The sequence below is a fragment of the Natrix helvetica genome, assembly GCF_964273705.1.
Source record: "Natrix helvetica genome assembly, chromosome: 3".
Lineage (NCBI taxonomy): Eukaryota > Metazoa > Chordata > Lepidosauria > Squamata > Natricidae > Natrix > Natrix helvetica.
The window spans coordinates 36,008,165-36,033,626 of record NC_138549.1 but is presented as its reverse complement, the minus strand read 5'-3'; the positions used below and the strand labels follow the sequence as shown (position 1 = coordinate 36,033,626).

At 40.6% G+C, this 25,462-nt stretch overlaps 2 protein-coding genes across 6 annotated transcripts in view; one reads left to right on the top strand and one right to left on the bottom strand.

Moving 5' to 3' along the window:
* The first annotated feature begins 387 nt into the window (after nt 1–387).
* RPL31 (ribosomal protein L31) lies at nt 388–12,447 on the top strand. The gene is made up of 5 exons (XM_081946011.1): nt 388–439; nt 1,835–1,941; nt 9,036–9,161; nt 11,547–11,659; nt 12,379–12,447. The coding sequence occupies exons 2-5, from the start codon at nt 1,835–1,837 to the stop codon at nt 12,408–12,410; spliced, it is 378 nt and encodes a 125-aa protein (XP_081802137.1). The 5' UTR covers nt 388–439; the 3' UTR covers nt 12,411–12,447.
* Nucleotides 12,448–13,312: 865 nt separating this feature from the next.
* TBC1D8 (TBC1 domain family member 8) overlaps nt 13,313–25,462 on the bottom strand; it is a 47,767-nt gene continuing 35,617 nt past the window's right edge. For all 5 annotated transcript variants that reach the window (XM_081946006.1, XM_081946007.1, XM_081946008.1 and 2 more), the window contains 12 exons: nt 24,279–24,429; nt 22,587–22,801; nt 22,079–22,196; nt 20,837–21,122; nt 20,309–20,438; nt 20,123–20,221; nt 19,753–19,821; nt 16,740–16,983; nt 16,049–16,114; nt 15,245–15,334; nt 14,731–14,831; nt 13,313–14,202 (listed from right to left, as the gene is read on the bottom strand). In XM_081946006.1, the coding sequence (XP_081802132.1) occupies nt 13,759–14,202; nt 14,731–14,831; nt 15,245–15,334; nt 16,049–16,114; nt 16,740–16,983; nt 19,753–19,821; nt 20,123–20,221; nt 20,309–20,438; nt 20,837–21,122; nt 22,079–22,196; nt 22,587–22,801; nt 24,279–24,429 (2,013 nt within the window). In that variant the 3' untranslated portion in view covers nt 13,313–13,758. The remainder of the gene's footprint in view (nt 14,203–14,730; nt 14,832–15,244; nt 15,335–16,048; nt 16,115–16,739; nt 16,984–19,752; nt 19,822–20,122; nt 20,222–20,308; nt 20,439–20,836; nt 21,123–22,078; nt 22,197–22,586; nt 22,802–24,278; nt 24,430–25,462) is intronic.

Genomic DNA, 25,462 nt, shown 5'->3' with positions numbered 1-25,462 from the left:
TTTTACATGATATACAATTGGCTTGGGTCCTCTTCGTTCCTCTTTTTCTCACCCAACCTCAATCGAGAATTTTTCAATGGGAGAAGGATACAGTTTACAACTTTTTATTCTGTTTTAAGAATATTTAAAAGCCAATCGAGTCTCTTGCCTTAGCAAAAACCCAATTGCTACCGTATCTCCAGGACTAATGTATCCTTTCTTCTTTTCACTGCCTCTTATGAACATTTATAATTTCCACTTAACCGCGGAAAACAAAAAAATGGATAAAACTGCAGGTCGCCCGTCCAAACAAACAATCCACCCCTCAACATCCGCCTTTTAACCCGGAAGCTAGCTATTCTTTTCGTTGCTCTTTTTCGATCTCTATGATACTTCCGGTTTCTGTGATTTCCTCCCATAATTCCTGTGGCTCTTCCTTTCCGAGCTTGTCCTAAGCAGGGTGAGTAGCCGTAATGTGGGTTTTGGTTGTTATCCGACTCCATCCGTAGCGGTGGACCTTTTTAGGGCCGGAGTTCCGAGCCATCCTGGCTGTTGGAATGATATCGCTCACGGAGGGCTGCATGTTTTCGCGCTGACGTTGAAAGATTCCCCATAAGTGCCCGAAATGTTTTTCTCTCTCTCGCAATGCCGGCCTTCACGCAGGGCCGTTTCGCTTGAATGTGTGAAAATAGAGATGATTGGAAGCAACAGGAATGGCTAATATAAAACAGGCTGGGAGGCAGATATTGCTCTATAATATATGTGTATTATTCTAAAGAAGTCCCTAGGAAGATATATAGAAAGTGTCAAAAATCCCAGGCTGTAAGCCACATCATCTTTTTGCCCACCTAATGCTTTGACATGGGCAAAAATATGATTCTCATCTTTAGTACTAATGAATAAAATTGCATTCAAAAAGTTTTAACTCATCGCCCAAATATGAATCGTGGATCAGTGTATTCTTGTCCGTAGACGTAGACTCACTTGTTGGGAATCACTTCCATGATGGACTGTTTCTCCAGTGCATCAGCCATTTGTGCTCTCCTTTAGCTGCTGTGTAAAAAGCCCAGGATGTGCTTTGTAGCTAAATTCTAAGTTGTAATGCTTCCCCCCTAAGTAATACCTCGACATACTGTAGCTGTAGAGAACTGCACCATTGAATGCTATTCTAGAGTTTTGCTGAGATAGGATTTCTTAGGCAGTATTTGGGTCCATAGGATATACCAATTATCAGTTGTATCTTAGTTGCAACAGTTATTGATAGAACAATACTCAGTACCCCAAGATTTGAAGGGACTGAATGCAGTGCTATGACAGAGATTCTGTGATGGACATTGTTAAGGTCTCTAAACTTATTTTGCCACTATTTTTAGTCCCATAGCTGTCTTTCAAATTGTTATTGGATGAGCTCCCGTCAATTTGTCCCAGCTCCTGCCCATCTAGCATTTCAAAATCGTGGGAATGCAAGTAGATAAATAAGTATGGTACCACTTCCTTGGGCATCCCCTGGGCAATGGTGATCTCATCGGCTAATCCTTTCAACCTGGAAGTGCCTTGGAAAAAGGTACTTCCGACACGAATGTAGTAGTAGTTAGATACTTCATATTCTAATGAAATAATTGTGTAATTGGTGTAAATGAAAGTATATTGGACAAAAAACTAACATTGCCTGTACACTTGTTCAAAAGGAATATTGCCCCAAACTGCTTTTGAGTTCTCCCAAAATTTGGGATCAGATTTTGTAGATGACATATGATTGCTGTGTGTGCGTGTGCGCGCATTGTGTGAAACTTGATGTTATGCTATTCTACAAAAGTCTGTACAATATTCTATTTTTGTTGCATGTTGTAAACAGATGGCCCCTGCAAAGAAAGGTGGTGAAAAGAAGAAAGGCCGATCAGCCATCAATGAGGTGGTTACTCGAGAATATACTATAAATATTCACAAAAGGATCCATGGCGTGTGAGTGGTTTTTCCTCTGTTTTAATTTTGATCAGACTGTTTTAATTTTCCAGTAGAGTGGAGGGAGGGGTCACTGAAGGGTTATTACAGCCTGATTGGTCCATTTGACTGAGAGAAAACTTCTTAGCCTTCGGCTTCTCCCGTTGGCTCCCAGTTTCCTCTCAGTCAACAAGGTCCAAAAGACTCAAATTTGGTTCCCAGTGATTGTGAGTACTAAATTTAAAAAAATTAATTGGTTCAATTGGACACTCTAAATCAAACAAATTGCTTCGTAAAATAGAGCTGGCCCAATAGGACAAGCTATCGCAGTCCTAAATAGGCAGGGAAAGCAGCGCGGAGCAAAGCTCTTCCCACCTTACTCCCTGCGGGCTCTTTTCCCCCCCGACTGATTCCTGGTGACTCGGGCGTGCCGGGGGGCTTGCAGCTCATTTATCCTCCCCCGAGACGATTCCTTGCCTTGAAGCCGCAGCGCCGGCGGCCCTTTGCCGCGCGTGAAGACCGGCAGTCATTAAACGAGACCGCGCCGTCTCTACCGAGTCGGCGGTGCCCTCGGCGGCGGCGCGGGAACGAGACCGGAGCGCCAGCGGCTATTGCCGGGCGTGAAGACCGGCGGAAGTAGCTAAAGGGCCGAGATCACTTGCCTTTTTAAACGGCGAGCCCTACAAAGTGCGGGGGAGGCAAGCGGCAAGCTCGGGCGCCATTTTAAACGGCCGCTCGAGAAGAAGACCAGCAAGCCTCAGCGGCGGCCATTTTGAACACGTGTTGGGCCTAGCCCTTCCACCCTCTACCGAGCCTCCGTCATTATTCAAAGCTCAAGTTGAGAGTTTCTCCCAGCAAGAGGCTTCTAACTGCGACTGCTTCTTCTTCTATAATCATCGGAGCACGTGAGTGGGGCGATGGCAGCGAGATCTGAGGCAGTTCAAACCGCAACTCCCCAGGCCCAGGAAGATAAGTCAGGCCCCACTGCCCCAGCCAGGCCTCGTGTTTCTAGGCCTTCTGCGGAGGATCGCCCCTCCAGAACCCTACAAAGGGATGAGCTTAGGCGTTCCAGGGCAATCGAGAAAGCGATTGAGAGGGCAGAAAAGAAGAAGGTCAGGGATCCCAGACCTAGATCTAGATCTCCCAGACCTGAGGCTCATAGTCATTCCCCTTCTGTCAACAGGGGGTTCAGCCCTTCCTCTCCCTCTTCCTCTTCATCCAGATCTGTTAGGAGTGAAAAACGGGGGGCTTCTCCCCCTCCCCCAACTTCCCCTGGGACAGGGGGCTTGGATAGAAATGATCCTTTAGAGGGCCCCTCTGCAGGCCCCTCCCGTGGTAGGAGATCCCACAGGGATTCAATTCCTCATGACTATGATTCTGATTATGACGAGGAGGATCTAGAACACCTCCCTGAAAATCTAAAAAGATTAATTTCTGCAGCCATTTCTAGGGGAATAGCTCAAAGAGACAGACCTTCCCGGCATAATAGGATTACTCCGTTCAGCAGGGCCAGGTCTAGGAATTCTTCCCCCTCCCTCATGAGCGAGGTCTCTTCTAGGGGGGAGGCCGGTCGTCAAGACGACTGGGGTTTCTCTGAGGAAGAGGATGCGGCCACTGATCAGCCCACCTCTTCTAACTTATTCATTCAGGCCATGTTTAAACCCCTACTGAAGAAGGCTAGGAGAACCACCAAGGTGGGCACAGGGGACCCCACAGTGCCCCCGCCCAGGGATCCAGACATGGTGATGTTCTCAAACACGGCCACCAACAAGGAGGAGATCCCTGCTCCTCCTCTGTTCTTGGAGGTGGCCACCAGTCAGTGGGCCCGACCTTCGAATTTTTCCCCTCCTGGCAGCAATGATAGGCGGGCTTATAATATGGAGAAGGCCTTTTTACAGGCAATTCAACTTCCGGCTATAGACCAACCCATAGCTGCCCTGGTCTCATCCTCCCCGGTGGTCTCCGGGGATGCTGCGGACAAACTTAAGCCGGAGGATAAGAGGGCGGAGCTTACCCTGCGGAAAAATTATAAGGCTTCCGCTTGGGCAATGCGAGCGGCGGCTGCCGCCTCGTATTTTAATCGCACAACAGTGATGTGGCTCCGCCAACTCCAGGATCGTATCCCGATCCAGGATGATCGAATCCATCAAGATCTGACCAAAATTATGGCGGCCTGCCAGTATTCGGCCGACGCGACCTTGGATGCCATGCGTTTTGGCTCCAGCGCCTTGGCCACCTCTGTGGCCTCACGCCGGCTCCTTTGGCTTAGAAATTGGCAGATCGATAATAAAGCCAAATGGGATTTGATAGCTGCCCCCTTCACGGGTCCAAATTTGTTTGGGTCTGCCCTAGACCCAATTCTAGTGGAGAATAAGGAAAAGAAAAAGGTAATGCCTACTTCCACTAAGAAATCCGAGACACGCAGTCACCCATATCGCAGGCCTCCTTTCAGAAACTATGACAGGGACCAGGAGTCCCGTTTCCAACAGTACAGGCAGGATAGGCCATTCAATAGACAAGGCTTCCAAGACCGCTCCAGATACCAGTCTCAGTCCAAGCGGCCCTTTCGCGGGGGGGGCGGCCGCCCCTTCCGCAGAGGGAAATGACTCAAATCCGAGTCATCCCATAGGCAGCCGCCTGGCATTATATGCGGACAAGTGGGACCAGATTACAACAGACGGTTGGGTCCGGGCGACCATTCGCCACGGCCTAAGGTTAGAGTTCCTCTCCTATCCCCCGAGGCGCTTCAAAGTTTTCTCCCCATCCCGGGATCCGGAACGCCGTCATCTCATGGACCTCGCCGTTTCACACCTTCTGGAAATCAGAGCGGTGGAGGTCGTTCCGGAAACGGAGAGGGGGCGGGGCTACTATTCAAATCTATTTGTAGTCCCGAAGGTCTCGGGGGGTTGGAGGGCTATTCTCGACCTGAAACGCCTGAATCAGTATCTAGTTTACAGGCGCTTCAAGATGGCCTCCCTAAAATCAATCTTGCAGGGCATTCGAAAGGGGGATTACATGGCCTCGGTAGACCTGACGGAGGCCTACCTACACATCCCCATCCTTCGGTCTCACCGTCAATTTCTGAGATTTTCCCACAAAGGCAGACACTATCAGTACCGGGCCCTGCCATTCGGCCTGGCCTCGGCCCCTCGGACGTTCACCAAAGTCCTGGCGGCACTGGCCGCTTACCTGAGATCCATCCCAGTCAGGCTCCAGTGTTACCTGGACGACGTCTTGGTGCAGGCAGGGTCTCTTCCCAGGGCCAGGGCAGACCTCCAGCTGACCATCCAATGGCTCCAGACACTAGGCTTCTCAGTGAATTTCCCCAAGAGCCATCTATCCCCATCCAGACAGATTCTGCACCTAGGGACAGTGATAGATTCCCAGTCGGGGTGGGTCCGCCTGTCCCCAGACCGCTTAGACAGTCTGACGCAGTTGATCAGGTCAATCAGGACAAAAAGGTCCGTTTCCACCCTGACATTATCACGACTCCTGGGGAAGATGGTATCCTGCATAGGGATAGTTCCCTGGGCCCGCCTGCATCTGCGTCCCCTTCAGTGGGCCTTAATACCAGCCCAAAGGAGAATGTTGAGCAACTCTCTACGACCGCTTCGCTTAACGTCGGAAGTGAGACGCTCGCTCAAGTGGTGGATGTCCCCAGCATTGCGACAGGGGGCCTCTATTTGGGAGCCGGAGAGAGTACAAGTCACGACGGACGCGAGCCTTTACGGCTGGGGGGCCGTGATGGGGTCCAACATGGCCCAGGGACGTTGGACTGCCTCGGACCTCAGACACAATATAAATTGGCTCGAACTCAAGGCCGCGAGACTGGCCCTCCGGACTTTCAACCGCCAGCTACAGGGGCGACATGTCCTACTACTTACGGACAATGTAGCGACGAAAGCTCATGTAAATCGGCAAGGCGGGACTCACTCCCGAGCCCTCTGGCGGGAGGCACAGACATTAGGCCTATGGGCGGAGAGACACTTGGCCTCCATTATGGCAGAACATATTGCGGGGACGTCCAATCACCAGGCAGACTGGTTGAGCCGGGCGACTCTGGACAACGGCGAGTGGCAGCTAGATCCAGAGTTGTTTCGAAAGATCTGCCTCAGGTTCGGCAACCCCCTTGTGGACCTGTTTGCCTCCCCCAGCAACACGCAGCTGCCGAGATTTTTCACCAGATTCCAGACCCCAGCTGCAGAAGGAGCGGATGCTCTCAGGACCCGGTGGCCTCCGGGTCTCCTCTACGCCTTCCCTCCCCTTCCCCTCATTCCCAGAACCATTCGGAAGGTAGTCACAGAGAGGGCTTCCGTCATTCTGTTAGCCCCATATTGGCCGAGGAGACCATGGTTTGCGGACCTGGTCCAGCTCTCGGTCGTAGATCCCTGGAGAATTCCACCGGAAGAGGTAGTCTTGTATCAGGGGGTCTTAGTTCACCCAGAGCCGCAGTGGCTGCATCTGACCGCGTGGCTCTTGAGAGGGGATTGCTGAAACGGAGGAAGCTGTCATCGGGGGTCATAGCCACCTTAGAGGCAGCTAGGAAACCGTCCACAGTGAGGATCTATAACGCCACCTGGTCGGCCTTCGCGAAGTGGTGTAGCCCCAGGGGGGTGGATCCAGCCAGGGCCACGGTTCCAGACGTTCTAGAATTTCTTCAAAAAGGATTAGAGGATGGGTTGTCCCATAATACCCTCAGGCGACAGGTAGCGGCCCTATCCACTATATTGGGAGGGGAGGGTCCCTCTACCCTCTCTCGCTCTCCGTTGGTGAAGAGGTTCCTTAAAGGGGCGGCCAACATCCGTCCGCCTCCGGTCCATAGGTTCCCTACATGGGACCTTACCATCGTCCTGAAGGCACTGACGGGGTCTCCCTTTGAACCGCTCAGGTCGGTCCACATGCGCCTCCTATCACTGAAGGTAGTATTTTTAGTGGCCATTACATCGGCCAGGCGTATCTCTGAGCTGGGGGCCCTTTCTGTTAGAAGCGACCTTTGCATGATTCACCAGGACAGGGTGGTATTGCGTTTAGATCCTTCGTTCATACCGAAGGTCAATACTATTTTTCATAGGGCCCAGGAAATTGTCCTACCAAATTTTTGCCCCAATCCAACAAGGGAGAGAGAACAGGCGTGGCATCGGTTGGATGTACGCAGGGCCCTCCGTATTTATCTGAAACGGACGGAAGGCATTCGTAAGACCGAGGCGTTGTTTGTCTCGTTTCACCCAGGTTCCCTAGGCAATAAGGTCTCGTCCTCAACTATTGGGAGGTGGATCAGGTTGGCCATCGTTGAGGCCTATGGAGCCTCAGGCAAATCTCCCCCGTCGGGGATTACGGCTCACTCTACTCGTAGTGCGGCCTCCTCAGCGGCCTGGGCCACAAGGGCGCCCTTCGAGGACATCTGTCGCGCGGCCACCTGGGCCTCCCCTACTCCTTTCATAAGACACTACCGCCTGGACGCTTATGCCTCGGCTGAGGCATCCTTTGGGCGGAGGGTTCTCCAGCGGGTGGTGGCCGATCCTCCCCCTGAGACCCAGTCTCCCCTCCCTGGGACGTAGCGTGGGTATGTCCCTTCAGTGACCCCTCCCTCCACTCTACTGGAAAAAGAACGTTGGTCTTACCTGAACGTTTTTTTCGGGAGAGTGGAGGGAGGGGTCACTCTCCCACCCTAGTTAGATAGACAGGGTCTGGGAGGGGTAGGATCGGGTGGCCCGGGGCGGCTTTCCCTTGTCTTCTTACATCATGCAGACGCTGACCTGACATCGCGGAAACTGGGAGCCAACGGGAGAAGCCGAAGGCTAAGAAGTTTTCTCTCAGTCAAATGGACCAATCAGGCTGTAATAACCCTTCAGTGACCCCTCCCTCCACTCTCCCGAAAAAAACGTTCAGGTAAGACCAACGTTCTTTTTCAGCATTTTGTTAATTCCCTTTTGAAATAGCTTTAATATTTTAAATTCAGAAATAGATCAGTGATTGCTAAGGTTGGTTCATAAGATGTACTTATTGGATTTATTTGAAGAGAAATAAGAATGTAGAATGGCACAGATATTAGAAGCACTTAGTCCCACAGGGCCAGTTAAATTTCTGGGGTATTATGGACTGGCTCAGTAAAAGCCCTGAAAGGTGGTATTTAGTATTGCCATAATCTCTCCAATTTATAGAAAAGCCTGAAATGAAAATATTGGCCCGCCAGCTGTAATATTTTTTATCAGATATGACATCACTATTGTCAAAGTGCTGCTACCAAGCTTGTAGTTTGAGAGCCCTCTAGAGCTTCCTGAATTTGCCCTTTTTTGCCCTGTTTAGGGCAAAATACCTTTTTAGAACACTAAAGTTTCTGAATTTTGCTGCTGCAAATTGTTTCTAAAACATAACAAAAGTATCGTCGTCACAATGAAGGTGACAAGATTCTGCGCACTTGCATTAAAGATTTGCCGGAACCTGATGAACAATCCATTATAACCATTGTATACAATTAATGCACTAAATCTTTTGATATTATGTTATGTTCTAGTACCTGATAACTATAGGCCTTCACAATATGACTAATATTACATTATAGCTTAGTCTGTCCTCTTGTTTACATGCAACTAATAGATAGGCTGTCAAATTATGATTTCAGCATAGATTTTATTTGTTATTTCTTACTATTTTTTTCTAGAACTTTTAATTAGATACTCATTTTTAATTTACTGGTCTTTGTAATAAATATTTGAATATACCAAAAGTATGTAATAGTGAATGTAATAGTTTTTTTTTAAAAAAATAGAGATTTATAGATTTATATCCATTATATTCAGGCTGTACAAGCATTTTCAAAAACTGACTGGATGTGTTAGAAAGAATGAATCACCCTTTACAGCTTTAAAGCAGCTGTGTCTTAGCATGTATAATTGCTTCAAAGTCTGCTTCTGCTTTGTGTGTGTGAAGGCAGCTGTGTGCATTCACAATGAAAATATTGAATGTAGATTCGCACATATAGCTGTGTGAAAAGATATGTATGAAATGTTCCTTTGAATGTGCATACCTTTTATATTATTTAAAGCTGATGTGAAAATATAAAAGCAGAACCTCTGACTCGATGGCACAGTCTTTATTTATTTTTGTACTCTTAGGGGCTTCAAGAAACGGGCTCCTCGTGCTCTTAAGGAGATTCGAAAATTTGCCATGAAGGAAATGGGTACTCCTGATGTACGCATTGATACCCGTTTGAACAAGGCTGTCTGGACAAAAGGAATAAGGTATCATCAGATTGTTTTCCTTGATCAAGGTGCTCTCCTGTTCTTTGCTCAGTGCAAAGGAATACTCAATGTTTGCACAAGTAAGACTGGGTATGATGAGAGGCATTCAACTACTAAACTGGCTGGTGAAATTTTTTTAGAACTGGTAAGGAAGAAAGCCATGGCCAACCACTTCTGAAAAAACCTTACCAAGAAAAAGGACTTATCCATAGAGACTCTGAATATTGCACATGATTGAAGGGTAAAAAAGAAACTATACTATGTTATTTGTTGGTTTTTTCATCCTTTCACACAAATGCAAGGCTCTTCCTAATATAATACTTTTATTTATCATTTTTTCTCCATAACCCTATGGAGTAGGGTAGATTGAGAATGACTGGTGCTTCTTAATGTACAGCTAGTCCTCTAGTTGCAACATTTCATTTAATGATTGTTCAGTTAAAGCGGCACTGAAAAAAGTGACATGACTTTTTTTCACACTTACAACCATTGCAAGCCTCCCCATGGTCACATGATCAAAATTCAGATGCTTGACAACTGACTCACATTTATGACAGTTGCAATGTCCTGGAATCATGTGGTCTGCTTTTGCGACTTTCTGGCAAGCAAAGTCAATGGGGAATCCAGATTCACTTAACAACCATGTTAGTAACTTAACCAACGCAATGATTCACTTAACTGTAGAAAGAAAAGTGGTAAAATGGGGCAGTCACTTTATAAATGTTTCACTTAGCAACACAAATTTTGGGGTCAATTATGGGTCATAACTCAAGGCCTATCTGTTCTAATAATCAGATGCAGTTATAAATCCAAGTGATTGAGGTCATTCTCTTGAAGAATATAAGTCACAGGTGGTCCTTGCATACTGTCTTTTTTAATGACTGCTGGAAATTACAATAATCTAAAACACAAACTCCAGCTTTGTGATCAATCCTTACATTTACTTGCATCACAGAATTACTACCAGATGGATTTGTAACAGGCTGACAAGCTACTCAATGAATAGTCCTACATCTATATGGAGGGAAGGAACCTTGTGGGGTACCACAAGGTTCCGTTTTAGGCCCAGTACTTTTCAATATCTTCATAAATGACTTAGATGACAAAGGGGAACTCATCAAATTTTCAGATAACACTAAGCTGGCAGGAATAGCCAACACTCCAGAAGACAAGCTCAGGATCCAAAAAGACTTGAACAATGAGCCTTATCCAGCAACATGAAATGTAATGTGGAGAAAAACAACATTATACACTTAGGCAGGAAAGACCCAAGGTGTAAGCACAGGTTAGGTGAAATCTGACTCAAAAACAGTAACTGTGAGAGGGACCTTGGAGTCCTAGTGGATGATCACTTAAACATGATTTAGTAGTGTGCCGCAGCAGCCAAAAACGCTACTACGATCCTTGGTTGTCTAAACAGAGGCATAAAATCAAAAGCATGTGAAGTATTAATACTGCTTTATAAATCCTTAGTAAGATCACACTTGGAATACTGCATCCCATTTTGCTCACATTTTGCTACAAAAAATATGTTGTGATTTTGGAAACAATGCAAAGTTGATTAAAAGCCTCAAGATAAAAACATGAACGGCTGCAGGAATTGGGTGTGGCCAGTCTAGAGAAAGAAGGACTAGGGGTGACACGATAGCAATGTTTCAGTATTTGAGGGGTTGCCACAAACAAGAGGAGTCAATTTATTTTCCAAAGCAGCAGAAGGCAAGACAAGAAACAATGGATGGAAACTAGTCAAGGAGAGCAGCAACCTGGAATTAAGGAGAAACTTCCTAATAGAATAATTAACCAGTGGAACAGCTTGCCTTCAGAAGTTGTACGTGCTTCATCACTGGAGGTTTCTAAGAAGAGACTGGATAGCCACTTGTTTTCCTATTTGAGCAGGGAGTTGGACTAGACGACCTCCAAGGTCTCTTCCAGCTCTCTTCTGATTGATTGATCAGTCTGTGGTCATGTGAGTGCCGTTTGTATGCTTCACGTCAGGCTTTCTACTAACAGTTATGCGGATATTACAATTACAGTTTATAATATGTTTATTGTAAGAATTACAATCGTGATGTCTCGCATAATGACCAAACAGGAAGTGGTGTAACCCTACCATTACTAGCTGATTTTCTGCTTAGCAACAGTGCTTAGTGGAGTTACCAGTTTAAATTGTAATTAAGCCAGGACTGCTTTAATTAACATTACTTTAAATAAACCCAGCAGCTTTATTTAGAAATAAAGCTAAATTTTTACGTTGGAGTTTTTTACTTAAAAATAAAAGTAAAAAAAATACTGCTATTATACATAACGTGCCTACCTTTTAGAGAGCAAAGTACTAGCATAAAAGAAAGAAAAAACATGCTTCTAAACGTTGCAAATATTTTACAGGAATGTTCCTTATCGTATCAGAGTACGCTTATCCCGAAAGCGCAATGAAGATGAAGATTCACCCAATAAGTTGTATACACTGGTTACTTATGTGCCAGTCACCACCTTCAAAGGTAAATTGTATTCTATATTAAAAGAGATCCATATTTCTTTAAATGTGATTGTACCAGTGCTTAGAAGTAATTGCACCATTTTCAAGAAAAACAAGTTACATATATAATTGCACGTTACCCTGTTTCCCCGAAAATAAGACCTCCCCCGATAATAAGCCCAATCGGACTTTTGAGCGCATGCGCTACAATAAGCCTTCTCCTGAAAATATTGCAACACAGCAGCAGCCATGAAGTGACGATGTTCACCGCCTCCTGCACCTCAAACATAAAACCTCCCTGAAAATAAGGCCAAGTATTTATTTTGGAGGGCAGTTCAAAAGAAAATAAGACCCTGTCTTATTTTCAGGGAAACACAGTATATTATATTAGTACAGGTAACTTTCAATTTACAACAATTGAGCCCAACTAAGGGAGCTTTGCCCCATTTTATGACATTTCTTGCCACTGTTGTTAAAGTCAATACCATAGTTAAATGAATCTGGCTTCCCCTTTGATTTTGCTTATCAAAAGGTTGCAAAAGGTGATCATGTGATCTTGTGACACCACAGCAGTCATAAATATGAATTAGTGGGACTGCTACAAAGGTCATAAGTGTGAAAAATGGTCATGTCACTTTCAGTGTCGTAACTTTGTACGATCACTAAATAGAACTGTTGTAAATTGAGGACTAGTATATTCAGCTCTCAATAACTTATGGTTTGTCTTTTTTTCCTTTGCAGGTCTACAGACTGTTAATGTAGATGAAAACTAAGCTTTTATTACAATAAAAATACTAAATTGGTATTAAACATTTTGCAATCAGATTACTCTGGGTTACTGATCAGCAATTGAATTCCACAATTGCTCAAAAGTGAAATAAGACTTCCAATTGCCTGGTAGGTCAGTGTTTCTGGATAATTCTAATGACATGAAGAAAAACAAGGGCAACATTGTCTTCTTTCTTGGAATGTGATATATGAGAAGCCAAATTTTATAATGACCTCTTGTCAGATAGTGAAACAAAGTGAGAGCTTTTTCACACTTCCTGTTTTTCTTGCAAAACAATTTCCCTTGCAAGCTCTGGAATGAAATAAATGTATTGGACAATTATAGAACATGTCAAGATTGGAGGAAAATAAATATAATGCCCCCCTTCAGATCAACAGTTAAGACTGCAAGAATTTCGCAATGAAGATGCTGTTGGCAGGAATCTCTTTCTCCCCCCCCCCCCCCCCGTTGGGTAGAGAGAAAAAGAGATTGTATGTAAGTTTCCAAACAAGTTCCAATGATGATTTATTGCTTCCTTTTGTTTATACAATATTTACCTGATCAGGTAGTGCATCAGATTTGCAGTCCATAGAGTGGTAGTACCAAGCAAGCATTTAATTTTTGTTTTTGTTTTTTTAAAAATGGGGGATTCTAGAAGTAAACTGAACTTCTTAAGTCATCAATTTTACCCCTTGAAAATGACTGACTTGACCAAAACAGGCCTTTTTCCAGTTTTCCTTTGGAGTACACCTGGCATTCCTGTGCTAGACGGGTATCTAAAGGCCTTTTTGGAAGAAAACAAAATGAGTAAGGTAACCACCATACATCATAATTTGAAACTTTTCCAATCATACTCTCTTCTAAATTGCCTAATGCATTCACATGACACTTAAAATGGGAGTAATCTGAAAAGCAACAGATACAAAAATCTTTTATTGAAAAGTGCACACACAGAAAAAAGAAAGTCATAGTTCATGTACATAGAACATTGAAAGCAAGACATACAAACTTTGATTCAAATATATTAATAGTTTCAATTACCAGCATTGAAACAAGCATTAGTGCAAAAAAGGCAACAATTCATAAAACCTGTAGTTGGCCAAAGTTGTCAACAGGGAGTTGTTTTATTTTTACTTTTTGGTAGAATTGCTTAAATAGCTCAGCATCTTTTTCAAAGTGAAGATGGGAGTTTTAAATTACATTCAAAAATAAAACAGATGGTCTCCTTACCACGAAACCACATTTTAAGTTATGTTTTGGCTTTAAAGCTCCCCAAGAGTATTAAATATTTGTGTTGGTCCAAAAGCCCTAAAATTACATTATGTATTTTGAAAGTACATAACTGTTGCTTGCTACTGTACATTTGGCTGCTCAGTTTCACTTCGTGACGGCTGGCTTGCACCACTTGATTTGGAGTTACACTGGGTCAGCTTTGCAGTCTCTAGTTTTTGTTTCAATTCTAAGGATTTCTCAAAGAAATTGACCAAGGATTGTTCAGTTAATAGGGAAGCCAAGATTTGTTCAAAAGAAACAATCCAGTCTCCTGCTGCAGGTGAGGGCACATTCTTTGAGATCTTCAAAGTGTCTGTAAAAACTTGATCCTGCTCTGAAGTAGATGCCTCCGTCTGGAAATCCTCACTGAAATCATCGGAGCCTGAGCTGCTGCTTCTTTGGCCAACTTCTCCAATCTGAAGTAACAATGTAGTCACCGTAGCAATAGCTTGATACAACTCATTTTCTTCAGGATCTTCATGGAACATGCTGTACAAGGTCTTACAAAACTGGATAAATTCTCGCTACAAAGGGAGATGACATCAAAATAATGCAATTTTAGTGGCTTATTTTCCAAAATATGTAGCGTATTAAAGCTTCTTTAATGGAAGTTCAATCTTCCATGTTTGTTTTCCCATCTGCCTAAGAAAAGACTTCAACTTGACTACTTTAGTGTTCATCATTCGTGTTATTCTAAGGAGGGACTATGGAGATAGCATTAAAGCAATATCTTAATATTTTCCTTGGGGTTATAAGAAAGCATTTTAGCTAAGTTGTTATCTCAAGTGTATGAATGTTGAAGATAAAGTGTTGAAAGAAAAATCACCCAGATTGGCACAAATGGATGTAGCAAAGGGGAAATGCTGCAACATTCTGGGGGAGTAAAGTTGGGAATTGTAGCAGTGCAGCTCTTCACCTCTTAGCATAGATTAATACTACGGTCTGGCATCTTCTGTTTCACATTACTAGTAGAAATCTATAGGCTGAGTTAACTGAATCTTTGTTTGCCTCCTTAGAATCAAAAGTAATGCATATTACAATTCATCTTGTACCTGGCTCATTTTAGGTAGTTCTTTTTCACCCTTGGTATCTTTTTCTTTGGCTAAATCCTTCAGCATCTGTTTCAACTGCTTCTGATAATCTATGCCATCACCTAGGTAATAGATATATATGATGAAGTGAACATAAAAAAGTAACATTGAATGACACTGGACAAATGTTTTTTTTACTTTTCTTATTCAGAAATGTCAACTGTATTGTCTCTGAAACAAGTCAGTGAAATTGCTTTTGGAATCTAAATTCATTACAGCCATTGCTGCTATGACTTCATATCTTATGGCAGCAAACCTTATTAATTTGTTAAAATTTAGATCCTACCTTATGCTCATGAGCTTAAGTATGCAATATTCCCTCCCATCTTCCTCCATAACAAGAAGTTTGACTACAGGCTAGTTCCTGAACATGGGTCTCACCATTCCTATCCCCAGCTTAGCCAACACATTTTACTATTCATTTTATTATCATAATTACAGAAAAAAAATTCGTATTTGGAATTAGATTACTTACTGTTTGATTTTCCAATTACTAGTGGCCTTGAAGTTGATAACAAAGAATTCTTTAGTGGTGACTGACTGTCCCTTTCATTTTCTGTGAGAGCTATAATGGCAAAGTTATGCTATTGTTACATTTAGCAGAATGTATTGAATTAAATCATAGAACCATATGAAATCTGATTCAATTCCCCCTCAACTGTCCAGGCGACATTCAGATACACAGCTCTCAGGGAAAGTTGCGTCAGATGTCTCTACTAATCAGACAAGTGAGTTTGTGGGGTTCTTTCCTTTAAAACGCATACACATTAAATGCCGCCCTAGGAGTCTTGTGTGGCCATGCCACAAGCATAAAATCTTGGGACCTGATTAAAAGGTTTAATGCTCATGAGATTTAGGATTGCAAATCCATTGCTAAAAAGCCTGCTTTTTAATCATTTTCTGGTCAGAAAGATGTTTTATAGAGGAGAGAGCACAATGGGTATGCCAAGATTGATCATTTAGCAAAATCACTCCCAAGAGCTAAGTGTACAAAAATTCTAAAGGTCAGGCTAAGAGCAAGAATGTGAATTTTGAATCCAGGTGTTCAAGAAAGATTTGATAACAATAGATTGGTACTGTTGTTTAACCAGAATCAATTTAGCTAATTAATAGGTATTAGAGGAATTTCTGATAACACTATAAGGTACAGAATTGGAAGTGAACAGATTTAAAGAGTTCACAATTTTCTTTTTCCAATCTGCTCCAATGACAGTTATATACAGATGAAGTAAGCTAAACCAAAAGGAAAGGATATTAAATGTAGCTTGAAAATTCTTACCAGGAGGAATATGTAATCTGTACAACAGTTTAATTTTTTCATTCATTTCTCCATTGTACATAATATCTGTAGGAGGAAGAAAGTATACCAGAGACTTGACTTCCTTTCTCTTTAAGCATAACAAACTTGTAATTTATGTGAAAAATTATAATAAGGAAAAGGTCTGTATTTAAACTTCAATTAAAAATTCAATCATTTACAATTCTGTGCTGATAGTATTTGAAAACAGTTAAGTTTATTATAGAACCGTGATGGCAAACCTGTGGCACGTGTGCCACAGATGGCACACAGAGCCATTTGTTAGGGCACATAAGGCATTGTCCTGTCAGCTGCAGCGCACACACGTGCGCTGGCCAGCTAATTTCGGCCTTCTTTTGAGGCCGTTTTTTGCCCTCTGTAGGCTTCCTTGAAGCCTCTGGAGTGCGAAAAATTGGCCCTAAGGGAAGTTTGGAAAGGACTTCCGGTTTGCTCGTAGGGCTGTTTTTCGCCCTCTGTAGCCTTCGGGAGGCTTCCCTGAAAGCTCTGGAGGGCAAAAACAGCCCTATGGCCAAACCAGAAGTCACTTATTTTTTGTCTATGGCATATGCATCTTTTGTGCAACAACCCAATGGCATTTGCACTGATTAGATACAGTACATAACTTTCCTGAAATCTTGCTGCAGTAGAAAATCAGTATAAATTGAATACCCACCTAAGCAGCTAACAAATGCTTTGAATTCAATCAGATGGTCCATGTTTTCATCCAAAAGGCGGAATGTTCTTTCTGCTAGAACCTGAGTATGTTCACCACATATCCAAGGTGAAACAAGTTTTAAGAGGTTAGTAAATTGCTGAGAATCAATTCTATATTGCTCAGCATAGGGTCTACTTGGATCATGACGCTGAATTACAACAGCACTATTCCATTCCCAGTAACAGCTTATTAAATGCTCTTTCTGGAAAAAAAAAAGAACAAATATTAGAATGAAAATTTTATCCAGGAAGATTTTAGTAGTGGGCAACTGCATATTCATTTGTTTATATGAACATTTGCATAATGTCAACATTACATATTGCTCTTAGTGCATACAAACTTAACTGCTCAATATATCTGGTAGACAGGAAAAAAATACATGTCTATTTTAATTTCAATAATTTTTTATAATATTAAATGTCCTGGGACTCAAGTATTTTTAGTTCTTATCATTGGCAGGTTAACATAATAACAACATGGACACTATTATACTGTTAGAGCTTGGAAAAGCATGGTATCTTTGCAATGTGTGTTACAGAAGAATGAAATAAAAGTGTAACCAGGTTAGTATTTGGTGGTGGCACCCTTCTTTTGCTACTCTATGCTCTTAGCTATATTCTTATTTCAGAAATAGATTTCTTTTCTGTGTCATAATTTGCCAAAAAGAAACATAATTTATTTGTATTGTAACAACATCTTGAAAAGATATGATCAAAATCTAATTCAAGAATTCTTAGATTTTTGGAAAAACTAAAATCTAAAGTACCTAGATGCCATTAAAATATTGCAAAACATTACACCTTTATTGATCTTTTTTAAATATTTTTTTAATTTTAAAAAACACAACACATCCTTCTTTACATATTGTAGAAAGTGTATCGGTTACAAAAAGGCTTTCGTGCATCTCTTCCACAGTCAACAAACAATTCATATTAACTCAAGTATTTTAACTCAAGATATTTATACATGTTACCATCATCATACCTCCATTTTCATTTCACTATAATTGTTTAAACGTCCTTCATCATAAAATATACCAAGATTTAATACATAGCGACATACTGGCATTTCATTTACTATTTCTAAAATCCTCCAATAACACTGAATCCTTATGTCCTATTCTAGCTAAACACCCATAATATTTAACAACAAAATTTTTTAATCCTCCTTTCCAAATCACTGTTTACAATTTACATCCAGTTTCCTTATGTTGTACCCATACCTCTATATACATTGTTATCATTATCCCTCTTTTATTTAACTATATCCTGCATCATAACATTTCCCCCCTAGTAATCAAGACTTAATTGTATCTAACTCAGTTCTTTTTTATTAACCTTTATATATAATCCAAAAGGATTTCTAATCTTCCTTTCATGGGTAACATTCAATATTCATATCCAATTATTACTTATCATAGTACTACACATTGTATACATTATTATCATTATCAATTATTTATTTAACTATATTGTCACTAAATTTCAGTAAGTTTAACTAGTTTTAAATTATACTCTTCCATCTATCAATCTTTCCAGTAGCAAAACAGTCTCATATCTTCTGCCATTTGTGGTGTCAGTCCTCTAATCATCTCCTTAATCAACTTTGTATGGACTCCTTAGCAACTCCTTGCTTCTAAAATCTCTCATGTAATTTCAATGCCCTTCTGTTTCCTTAATCAGTTTATCTTTGATTGTTTGTAGTGTTATCAATGATATTGCTAATAAAATTTCTCTCTTTAAATCCATAAATTCATTTGTTTTTTCTTCTTCTGTATCTTGCCATCTGGGGTAGATCCCCCCCCATTTAATTCCTCTTTCAGTATTCCACTCTTTCCATTTTCAGAGACAAACATCTCCAGCTTCTTCATCATATTTTGCTGTTAGATGCTCTAAGTCTTCCAACTTCTTCTCTATCCTCTCATATGTGTTTGATAATTTCTGTATTTCTGAGAATATCTTTTGCAGACTTAAAATTTCATTCTGTTGTTGAAATTGTGCCATTATCTCCAGCTAACAAACACTGCTGCTCTAGCTTGGAAGGTTTTAACAAGATTAAGCATAGATTCACAATAACGTTTTATTTTCACCTTTCTCTGGTTAAAGATATACTTCAAAGGGACATCTGTATGCTTTTCTTATTATCACTCTCTATAAACAAGCAGTGAGATCTTGGAGTGCCAAGCCAGGATAATCAGTGAGAAAAGTAAGAGTGTTTCGTTTCCAATACACAAACCTCCAGCTTCCGAGTAGCAGTGTCATTGTTGCAATTTTCTTTGTTTCTTTTTTGTATTTCAAGTTTTAAAAAAAGTCCGATTCTTGAATGAGTTAGAACACCCACAGTAATGAAAGACGAGAATTTTAGTCCATAGGTTACAAAGAATAATTTAAAAAAATAGAAGAAAACTTAATCCATTCGTTTTAAAAGGCTTGCATAAATTCCATCCATGAAGATAGCATTTAAAAATACAATCCACTGTCCAAAACCATTCCAAATTTAATTCTGCCGCTTATTTCTTCTGTTCTCCAATTTAAATTAATTTTAGGTTTTTTATAGGTGGTATTTTAAAACAGTAAAAATTCCTCACCAGCTGGAAACACTTTCTCTTTGCGTATCCTTCCGTTTTGGAGCCGCCCCGACTTCATCAGCCTAATGGCTGGATTCTTTGTCGCTGGCTTGAAGAACTTCTCTTGGATTGATCAGGGACTTTGCAATGTCCCTGAGATCAGCAAGACGTATTCTTCCTGTTCACTGTCTCTGCGGGACGGTTTAGGTCCGTTTGGACCACCCAGCAGCAAAAGTATCGACGGCGATCTCAGCGCATTGAGATTGCATGTCGTCTCGTCACGACATTGGCTCCTTCTCCCCCATTACACCTTTATTGATCTTTGAATATAAACTATACACAATATCTATCTGATTATTCATCTAATCTAATCTAATGCAAAACTTTTCTGAAAAAGGTGCATACCTTAAATAAATCATATAGTTCCTCCAAATCTTCTGGAATAATAGAAACATCTGGAATAACCACTCTGAGCTAAAGAGAAAACAGGAGTATTTTTATCAGAAGGCATACAAAAGGCATACAAAAAAACCTGTTGAGCTAAATGCTCCCAAATCTGCCTCATCTGAAGTATTTTTGCCTACTTTTCATCGTTTGAGCATAAAGACAAAAGAACACATTTGCATTCCATTCAGTAACATCCGAAGAGTCATAAGTTGCACACCTGTGCTTCAGTTGCTTTGTATTTCAAAATGCATTTTTTTGTTTCTTTAGAAATTATTTTTAAATGTCTTATACTTCTTTAAAGTTTAAAACTAAGATTTAAAAAACTTACCACATTCTGTTTAGTGGTTTCTTCATGACACTGGAGTACACGGATCCTGTGTTTGTACCGCATATGCTCAATCTGTTCTACAGAATGGTCTCCAAATTTCTACAACAAGAAAAGGTGTTCTTTATTTGAAATGTTGAATACTTCAAAATTCCAATTAAAATCACTACCTGGTACGTTGGACACTACCTCATATGAATCCCGTATTAGATCTGCTATTTCTGTTATAGGACAAGGTTCCATATCATCGCTGAAAAAGGCATGTTGGTTCCCAATTGGTGGCAAAGGGCTTTCCTCATTTTTAACATGATCTAGAAATCTAAAATAGAGATATATTTAAATCTACTGTCAAATATGCAATGTGATGCAAACCTTTATTCCTCCCTGCATATTCTGACATGCTCTCATTTTTCTGTCAAAAAAAATCATACTGAACTTAATGCATCTCTTTATACAATAGGACTTAGATTTCCTTAACAATGAAGAAAGCTTATTTTCAAGCAGTGCCAAGAGAATTTCTAGAAGAAACAGTGTTTGGGGCTGAAAACAGTTCAGCCCAGCAGTGAGTTATTACACATCCTATTAAACATTCCTGTCTGTTGCTCTGTCTTGCTGAAGAAATCTATTAATGTCAATAAAGCAACAGATGAATTAAACCGGCAGTTTAAACTATTAGGATATCAACCTTAGATAAAACAATCAGAACCTGAAGAGTACCTGCTAAGAATCATCAAAGCATGCCCGTCATCTTTGCTGCTGCACAGTTCCACAGCATTGGCTTCGAGAACAGCTAAGCCCAATTGGAAAATGGCCTTTATCCCATCAAAGAAGAAACAGTCTACAACGTTAACAGCACTTTCAAGGGGCATGATACTAAGGAAAAGTGTTAAGAACCATGACAAAGAAACGGAAGCTAGTGTGGAGAGGTCTTTAAAATGTTCAGCTAATTCAGGAAGTCTCTCTCTGATTAACTCTTCAAATACTGACTGGTCCACTTGAGCACCTGTAAAAATCACAGCAAGCCAGGTTACTCAAGGTGGAAGGAATCTGCTACTTTAGCTTTATTTAAAATACAATTCACAATGTAAGACAATTAAAAATAAATCTAGTTTACCACTACCTATACAAAAATGCTGCTTCTATGAATTTAAGCTTGGAACATCATTTGAGTTCTCAAGCATTTTAGCCTATTACAGCCTTGGGGGGGGGGGGGGAATATGGGATGCCAAGTACTGGAAGGAAGGGTATTCTGTAGAATTACTTTCACTTTAAACATCACAATATAATTAAATATAATACTTTTTTAAAGATGTCCACTAAATGGTAACGCTGCTCCGAAGAAAAAGACCCCAGAGTACATTTCACCCCTACTCTGATTATTTTTCAGAAAGCCTTAAAAACTTGGCTGTTGTCGCAGGACTTGGAATGTGGTGTTTGCAGATACCATGTTTCCCTGAAAATAAGACCAGGTTTTATATTTTGGGGGCTCCAAAATAAGCATTAGGACTTATTTTTGGGAAAACACGATATCAGGGTGATCAGCCCGGCTGGGCGCCCTGTGCCCAGCGCGCACACAAGAGGCAACACATGCATGGACCAATGGTATCCAGGAGCAGCTGCAGGCAACTTGGTCAGCGCACTCTGGGGCTGTGCAGCTTATTTTTGGGGTAGGGCTTATAATTAGGAACACTAAAAATTAAGCTAGGCTTATTTTCGGGGTAGGTCTTATTTTTGGGGAAACACGATCTTTTCTTAGAGGGAGTGGATTTGTCCAAATGCACAGTTTTCTGGCTCTTTTTCTTGTTTTAACTTGATGTAAACTACACAGTAGTTTTGGAATTGTGGGGCCTCTAAATCTCAGAAATAAATTAATCTCCAAAACAATAATAAATAAATAAATAAAAAGATCACTGATGACAAATAGCAATAACAAAGAGAAAGAAAGAGAAAGCAACTCACCAATTACCCGGTGATTAAAATAATCTGGGAGCATCCTTTCACAAACTGATACAAGGAGCCAAAAAGCTTCCTCTTCTTTAGCATATAGCAGTAAAACTGAGGTCAATATATTCATGGACTATTAGGAAGCAAGGGGGAGGGGAAATATAAGTGACTTTGGTATTACACATCCTGATTATTATATCATTATGTATTGATTATTAAATATCCTGTATATATCAGTGTTTAAATCAAAGATACTGGTTTCCACAGAAAAAATGTAAGTGTGACTATGGTAAAACTGAAGTTTGGTTGTGTTTTTGGCATGCTGGCAAAACTGTTCTAACAGCAGAAAAACCTATATGAAGCAGAGTTAGGATTAGGATAGGTAAAGTAGCCCGCTTTATTGTATTAAAAAGTATTACTAGCCCTTAACTGAACAAGCAAGAGGGATAATAGAGGTCAACAGACTCGCAATTCTCAAGCAAAGAAAAGTCATTTAAAAGTTAATGTTATAAGAAAACTTTACCTGGCAATACCCAATTTTGGGGTTTCTGTGTGCATAAGCTGTTAAGACCCTTCTCAATGCAGCTATGCCTGTTTCACTTTGGAAGGCTGGGTGTTCAGGTAGGGAACGATGCAAGTCGCGCTCTATTTCCTCTGTCGCTATGCAATACATACCCATGGACATTTCCACTAAATCTTCATAGTAACCAGGATGTGAATACAGATCAGACATAGCATCTGACCCAGGAATAAATGAAAAATGGATACTTTAGCAATACAAACTCAGTTAGATAAATGTTTATTTCTTCACAAATATGAGGTGATTTCTCTTGTTAACACCTATAAAAACTAAGTTTAACTGTAGCCCGCATGCAACATACTGCAGGGTGATAAATAAATCACCCTTAATCAGTATATTGGAAAAATCCTAATTTAAATATTCAAATCTCACAACCTACTAATCAATTACTTGGGCCAAGTATAACATCTCTGCAGTTTCTAGTGTATAACGTAATATTTTGGTATTCAATCTTTAAACCAGTGTTAAACCATATAAATTGTACTGTTATAGCAAATATAGAAGTAAATATATTTATTATATTGCATAAAAGAATAGCCGGCATTTAAATGTTTACACACTGCTAAATCAACTAAAAATGTAGCATTTTCTTATGCTGAAATATAATCTTTTTATACATTAGATCAGGGATGCCTGCAGATCCAGCACATGGGGTGCTTAAATCTGGCCCACAGGACTGGCCTGGAAATATCAAAGGACTGCCCCGTGATGCTTCTGCCAGCCAAAACGGGCCATGGGAGGGGGGGGGGGCATATCCAGAAATGGCCCAGCAGAGAGCTGTTGGAGACTATGGAGGCCAAAAATGTGTTCCATGGGGGCCTCATTGGGCGTCCACTCAGCCTGTTTTCGGCTGGCAGAGTGCTGCAGGAGGCCGTGGAGGTCAAAAACAGGCCTCGCAGGAACCTCATGGGGGCTTCGCACAGCTCATTTTTGGCCAGCAGAGTGCTGCAGGAGGACTTGATTGGACTGGATTACAATTATGTGGCCTTACGTAAATCCCTAATCTGGATAGAAAACAAGCAACATCCTATATTAATACTACAATTTAATGCCAGATTTTATATACTGTAGGTCCATTTAATCTATAATCAATAATCTATAATTGATAGCCATTTTTATTTATCCTTGTGGAAATTTACCTCTACTGTTAGATCTTGTATTATCATGTTATTTATGCTATTGTATTTTTATTATTAGTTGAATAATAAAAATACAATAATATAAATAGCCTTTCTGCCTGGAAAAACAATTTACTATTAAACAATAGGGTATAAATTTAGAAATAAAAAGTTTAGTGGAATATGAAGAATATGTAATAAATGTAGTAATATCTGGTAGAAGAGATAGGTAAATGTTTATAATAAAGAACTGGAAAGAAAGAAGAGAAGGTGCTCTCGAGCCCGTGCAAACACCCATCATGACCATGCCCGTATATGGCCCTCCAAGGTCAAACAAACCCTGATGCGGCCCTCAATAAAATCAAGTTTGACACCCCTGCATTAGATAGTCGATTCCTTCTTCTTTTTGATCCTATTCTTCTAACCAGCACAGAAAAACAGACATCTCCTTGTGCTTTTCCTTTCTTATATGATGAAATGACATCCTTGGGGGAATAGTGAACAAGTGAATTCTCACCTGAGAAAATGAGCCATAGTTTGCCTCGTAATGATTCTGGGATTCCCATAGCAACCAGTTTCCTAATTTTCTCTGTTCGAAACATACAAACAGTTCGGCCATACTCAGCAAAATGATCATCCCACAGCCTCTCTTTTATTTGCTCTCTAGACTAAAAGCAAAGGATATAAATTTTATATATATTGTTGGGAAATAGCTTCTCATTCTAAAAAGCAGTTTTATTTAATACAGAAGACAGTATGAAAAAAAAGGAAATGGATTAAATCCTCTTAATTTGATCAATATATAAGATTATAATGGAATGATATGTACAATCTGGCTGTCATTTAGAAAGACTGAAAGAAATCCCCTATCATTTTACATGAAACACAGCTGGCAAAAATCAATGAAACCATTGATTCCATTTGGTTCCGTTTCATTTTTTTCAATACGAGCTTGACTGGAGGAAAACCAATTGATTTTTACAAAGCTAATACATGCAATACAATATTGCTGTAATTAACAGAAAATTACAATCATTAAAATTATTATAAAAATTTGAATAAATTAGTTAATAACTGTAAATGATTGGAAACATTATCAATTAATCTCTTATTTCTAATCTCTAATTTCAATTAATGGATCCATTATATGAATTTGCTAAACTTTTTGAAAATTCTGGGTTCTAAAGATGAATGATAAACCACAGTGTAGTTTATAATTAATGATAAACTTAACAATTGAGTAAATACTATATGGGTATTTATTCATATGTATATACCGGTATGTGTATTATGTGTATAATTGAAAGGCACAACGAGTACACCATGCCTCTGTTCATGACTTTCATTGATTACAAAAAGGCATTTGATTTCGTGTTTCCACTAAACACTACCAACGTGTTGACACTACTTACATAAACTTACTTCAATCAATATAGGAAAAAGCAATAGTGACAATTTGCCTTAATGAGTTTAATGTGGAAATCAACGCAGAATAAGGTGTATGACAATGTGATACAATATCACCTATCCTTTTCTCAGCCGGCCTTGAAGAAGTATTTTGCAAAGTAGACTGGGCAAAAGATAAAATAAAAATCAATGGCATCTATTTAAATCATTTCAGATTTGCAGATGATGTTGTTCTCTTCTCACAAGATCCAGAAGAGCTACGAAGAGTTACAAAGACACATACAAGAGCTGCAC